The 5,760-nt window shown below is 34.8% G+C and overlaps 1 protein-coding gene across 1 annotated transcript in view; it reads left to right on the top strand.

The window, feature by feature from the left end:
• The window catches only part of LOC103680202 (probable ubiquitin carboxyl-terminal hydrolase FAF-X), a gene marked incomplete at its 5' end in the record, with an annotated part of 112,629 nt that overhangs the window by 51,659 nt on the left and 55,210 nt on the right, over nt 1-5,760 (top strand). Inside the window, 3 exons of the mRNA XM_040636049.1 lie at nt 1,586-1,711; nt 2,607-2,732; nt 3,172-3,341. Of these exons, the coding sequence (XP_040491983.1) occupies nt 1,586-1,711; nt 2,607-2,732; nt 3,172-3,341 (422 nt within the window). The remainder of the gene's footprint in view (nt 1-1,585; nt 1,712-2,606; nt 2,733-3,171; nt 3,342-5,760) is intronic.

Genomic DNA, 5,760 nt, shown 5'->3' with positions numbered 1-5,760 from the left:
TATTTAATAGGTATATACAATAAATAATACATTAAGTAAAAATAAACTGATTTGATTTGAGGTTAGAGAAAAACTGGAAGTATTTTACCTGGTCATTCTGCTTTGGCCCCCTTTGTGTGTATAGAAATCCTTTGAATTACTTAAAATACCTCTTTTTTTTTTTTTTAAGATTTTATTTATTTATTTGATAGATAGCCAGCAAGAGAGGGAACACAAGCAGGGGGAGTGGGAGAGGAAGAAGCAGGCTCCCAGTGGAGGAGCCTGATGTGGGGCTTGATTCCAGAACGCTGGGATCACACCCTGAACTGAAGGCAGATGCTTAACGACCGAGCCACCCAGGCGCCCCTAAAATACCTCTTTTTAAAAATATATACAGAGGGTTTTTTTGAGAGAGAGAGAGAGCAAGGAAGGGTGGGGGAGAGGCAGCAGGAGAGGGAGAGAGTCTCAGGCAGACTACATGCCCAGCATAGAGCCCAGTGAAGGTCTTGACCTTAAAATCCAGAGATCATGAATTGAGGAATTGAGCCAAAATCACTTAACCGACTGAGTCAACCAGGTGCCCCTAAAAATTTCTTAATAAAACTTTACTGTGAAAGAGAGTAGATAGAGGGGCTCCTGGGTGGCTCAGTAGTTAAGCGTCTGCCTTGGGCTCAGGGCGTGATCCCGGCGTTATGGAATCGAGCCCCACATCAGGCTCTTCTGCTATAAGCCTGCTTCTTTCTCTCCCACTCCCCCTGCTTGTGTTCCTTCTCTCGCTGGCTGTCTCTGTCAAATAAATAAATAAAATCTTTAAAAAAAAAAAAAAAGAAAATAGAATGGAGTGACAAAGATATAGAAATTTTAGCATGTTAGGGTGGAGAAGCATTAGTGTACACATAGCAGAAGTACCTTTGAATAAAATGAGGGAACATCTTAAACACTGAAAGGGGAAGAGTTATAAAATTAAAGATTAGAGGATGAGAAATTGAAGGTGTATTTACCTGGTACCCTCATTTTTCTTTGTGATATCATGACAGGAATAGCCAGGAGGGCTGGGGAAAGAATTTATGTGGAAACATGTAAAGAATTGTTGAAAGCTGTGTCATTTCTCTTCTGCAATGGAAAGTGAACTCAGTTGTAGAAAAATGGGAAGAGTTATAAATTTAAAGATTAGAGGATGAGAAATTGAAGGTGTATTTACCTGGTACCCTCATTTTTCTTTGTGATATCATGACAGGAATAGCCAGGAGGGCTGGGGAAAGAATTTATGTGGAAACATGTAAAGAATTGTTGAAAGCTGTGTCATTTCTCTTCTGCAATGGAAAGTGAACTCAGTTGTAGAAACAATTTTAAATTAATCTGAAAGTGGAGTTTGCAGTAGAGTATTGTCACTCCAAAAGATAACTAAGAGAAGTCTAAGTGTTGGCGATCTGAAATGCTTTTTCTGCAGATCACCATAAATTGTACAGTGGATATGTGGAAGAATTACATCCTAAAAGAGTGGTGATGGGTGAGGAACTGAGGGTTAAGCTAATATGTACAAATTTTTGAAAATGTGCTTATGTATAAAATTTTTCCTTCCAAGTAAAAATGTTAACTTTTACAGATTAACCAAGTTACTCATGATCAAGCAGTGGTGCTACAAAATGCCCTTCAGATTATTCCTAATCCATCATCTGAGTGCATGCTTAGAAATATATCCATACGTCTTGCCCAGCAAATATCTAATGAGGTTAGTATCAAACTGAAATCTCGGAGTCTGGGATGGTTTATTTTTTATTATTCTTGTTATAGTATCTAGTTACTGATAAATAAATGAAGATTATCACAATCTAGGGCTAAATAGAAATTCTGAGACCATAAGCCTCTTTTATTTCGGCCTAAGTTTCATAAAATTCTTTTTAATGTTATTGGTCAATATTCATACTTTAGAAAATACTTTCCAAACAGGATTCTTGAGGTATAATTTATATTGCATGAACTAGATGAAAGTAAAGCATATGGTGAGTTTAAAGTAGTGGTATAGTCAAGAAAACATTTTCGTCAACCCAGAAGTTTCCTGCTCCTGGCTCTAGGCAACCACTGCTCTGCTTTTTGTCATTATAGAGTTAATCTGTTTCTTAAATTTTGCACAAATGGGATCGTATTCTGTACTCTTTTATGTCAAAATTATTGTGGTCAGCATGATTTTAAAATTTTTCAGTCATTTGTGTGTTGTGGTTTATTCTATTTTGAGTGGTACTATATTTTATGGTCATCCTGAATGTTCTATTCATAGACATTAGGATTATTTCTAGTTTTTCACTATTGGGAATAAAACTATTTATTTTGATAATTAACCAAATCACACATGCTTTGGTTGGCTGATTTTTTTTCTTACCAATATAAACACATATGAATTGAATGTGAATTTAAATGTGTTTTACTTCATGTGCATATATTTTATGACTTGACATGAGAATTTTTTTTAAAAAAGGGACAATGGCTACTTTAGATATTAAAGACAGTGCAGAGCATATTTGTGTTAACAGCCATTTATACTTCTATGACAAAGAGAGAAGTGTTTTGTTTTCTGACAACTTCACTTGATATTTTGTCAGCATTTTTAAGTTTTTGTTTTCTTTCAGGCTTCAAGATATATGCCTGATACTTGTGTAATCAAAGCTATACAGAAAATCATCTGGGCATCAGGATGTGGGGCATTAGATTTGGTATTTAGCCCAAATGAAGAAATCACAAAAATTTATGAGATGGTAAGAATTATTACAAAACTGTATTCCTTTTATATAGAAGTTAATCATGCACTAAATTTTCATTGATCTCTGCCATCTTTTAAAGACCAAGTCCTTTCCATCTATTAGGGGGTCTTTCTGTTTTTTTATTTATCTGATAGAGCACACACATGCACAGACACATGCAAGCAGGGGAGAGGGGCAGAAGAAGAGGGAGAAGCACTCTCTCTGCTGAGCAGGGAGGCTGATGCAGGACTCAGTTGCAGGACCTTGGGATCATGACTTGGGACGAAGATGGACACTTAACCCACTGAGGCACCTAGGCACTCCTGTATTTGTTAGTTTAAAGTAAACTTAACAGCTGCAATTAAGTTGACAATATATAGTTTTACTTGGAAAATAAAACACTTCAATGTATCTTAAATTAATGAGTAATTTATTCTTGATTCTAACTTTACAGACCCCCAGTGCAAGCAGTGAGCCAGACATGGAGGATGAACAGGTTTGCTGTGAAGCATTGGAAGTGATGACATTATGTTTTGCTCTGATTCCAACAGCGTTGGATGCACTTAGTAAAGAAAAAGCCTGGCAGACATTTATCATTGACTTATTACTGCACTGTCCCAGCAAGTAAGTGATTTTTTTTTTAATCTAGAAAAAGGCCGACCTTATTCTTCTAAGCAGAAAGGAATTAGTTTTGATCATAATTTATCTCAGGTCAAATAAGGAAGCTTTTTGGTTGTCTGCATAGTACTTTAATATTTAGGAAACTTGTACTTAACATGTTACGCTTAACCTCAGTGGACAATTCAGTGGCCTCAAGAACTTTAATAAAGTGTCATGCAGTTATCACCACTATTTCCTAAATTTTTCATTATCCAGACAAACTTTTTTAAATGAAATTCCTGTTTTCCAAACCTTCCATCTCCTTGTTAACTCTATATACCATCTATATACCATCTCTGTGAACTTGCCTATTATAAGTAACTCACATAAAATAAAAGGAATCACACAGTATTAGTCCTTTTGTGCTTGCATTGTTTCATATTAGCATTATGTTCTCAAAGTTCATCCGTGTTATAGCATATTTCAGAATTTCCCTCCTTTTTAAAGCTGAATGATCCATTGTCTGTATATACCATGTTTTTGCTTATACAGTTCATCTGTTGATGGATACTCCACTCTTGGGTATTGTAACTACTGCTGTTATGGTAATGGATTGTGAACCCGCGTATCTGGGTTTGAGTTCTTTGGGTTCTCAGTTCTTTTGAGAATGTGCCTTGAAAATTAATACTACTTGGTAATTCTATGTTAAACTTTTTGAGGGTCCACAAAACTGGGTTACACAGTGGCTTATTGTATTATATTGCCACAAGCAATTTATTAGAGGTTCCAGTTTCTCTATATCCTCTCCCTTGCTTCTTATTTTTTACCTTTTTTTAAGATAGTAGCCCTCCCTGGGGATGTTACATGAAATTTTATGATGGTTTAGATTATTTCTGTAAGTGGTGTTGAACATTTTTTCATGTGTTTATGCTATGTCTAGTGTGGAGAAATATCTTTTTAAATCCATTTTTACAGGAGACTGGATGGCCCAGTTGAGAGTCTACCTTCAGATCAGGTCATGATCTCAGGGTCCTGGGATCAAGCCCCATGTTGCAGGGAGCCTGCTTCTCCGTCTCCCCTCTCCCCACCCCCCACCTCCATGCTCACACACTCTCTCTCTCTCTTAAATGAATAAATAAAATCTTTTAAATAAGTAAATCCATTTTGAAACTGGATTGTTTATATGAATTTTAGGATAGGTTTTTCCCCTTTCAGCAGTAAACACCATATGAATTTTGGAAGAGATTACGTTAAATCTGTTAATTGATTTGGTAGCATTGAGATCTTAATATAAAGTCTTTTCAGTACATCAACCCATGTTGTCTTTTTTATTTAGGTCTTCCATTTCTTTCAACACAGTTGCTCCTTCTTAGTTATGTTTATTTAATCTTGAGTGTTCGTCCTTTTTCCTGCTATTGTAGGTAGTATTTTTTTCCTAACTAATTTCTTAATTGTTTTCTTTCTTGATTATTCATTGCTACTACATAGAAATACAAGTAATTTTTCTGTATTGATTTTATAATTCAGTTTTACTGAATTCAGTTTCGTTATGAATTCTTTAAGATTTTATCAGTATATGATATCATGTCTTTTACAAATTGTTTTGCTTCCATCTTGCCAATTTTTATGTGTTCATTTGCCTTTTCTTTGCTTTATGCTCTTCTATATTGAGCAGAAGAGGTAATAACAGACATCCTTATCTTGTTCCTGATACAGAGAGAATGCTTTTAGTCGTTCATCATTGAGTATGATATTAAGTCAAAGCTTTTCATATGGGATCTTTATCCTGTCGAGATTTTCTTTATATTCTATGCTCATTAAGTGTTTTTATCATGAAAAGGTTGGAATTTATTTAGGTTTTTTCCTGAATCATTTGAGGTGGTAGCAGAGTTTTTTCCTTGTATTCCTTGTGATATGTCAAAAATTGCTTGGGCTTTTTTAAGATTTTTAAGAAATTTTTTTTAAGATTTTTAAGATTTTTTTTTTTTAAGATTTTTTAAGATTTTATTTATTTATTTGACACAGAGAGAGAGATAGAAAGCACAAGCAGGGGAAGCGGCAGAGAGGGAGAGGGAGAAGCAGGCTCCCTGCTAAGCAAGAACCCTGACACAGAGGATCACAGAGCTCCATCCCCAGAACCCTGGGACCATGACCTGAACTGAAGGCAGCTGGTCAACCAAATGAGCCACCCATTCACCATTCAGAAACAGTTTTATTAAAATAAAAATAGATTTATTAAAATAAAATATACAGATTTGTATATTGAAAGTCTTGCTTTATTAGGATAAATCTCACTTGGTCATTGGGTATAATATTTTTAATATTTTAATATTTAATATATTTTTAATATATTTACAAATTTGGTTGCTAATATTTTGTTGAGGAATTTTAATTTTTTTATTATGGTAAAAAATATATAACATTAAATTATCTAATTTAAAGC

The sequence above is a fragment of the Ursus maritimus genome (genome assembly GCF_017311325.1).
Source record: "Ursus maritimus isolate PB19 chromosome Y unlocalized genomic scaffold, ASM1731132v1 scaffold_Y2, whole genome shotgun sequence".
Taxonomy (NCBI): domain Eukaryota; kingdom Metazoa; phylum Chordata; class Mammalia; order Carnivora; family Ursidae; genus Ursus; species Ursus maritimus.
This window is presented reverse-complemented; position numbering and strand designations above follow the sequence as displayed.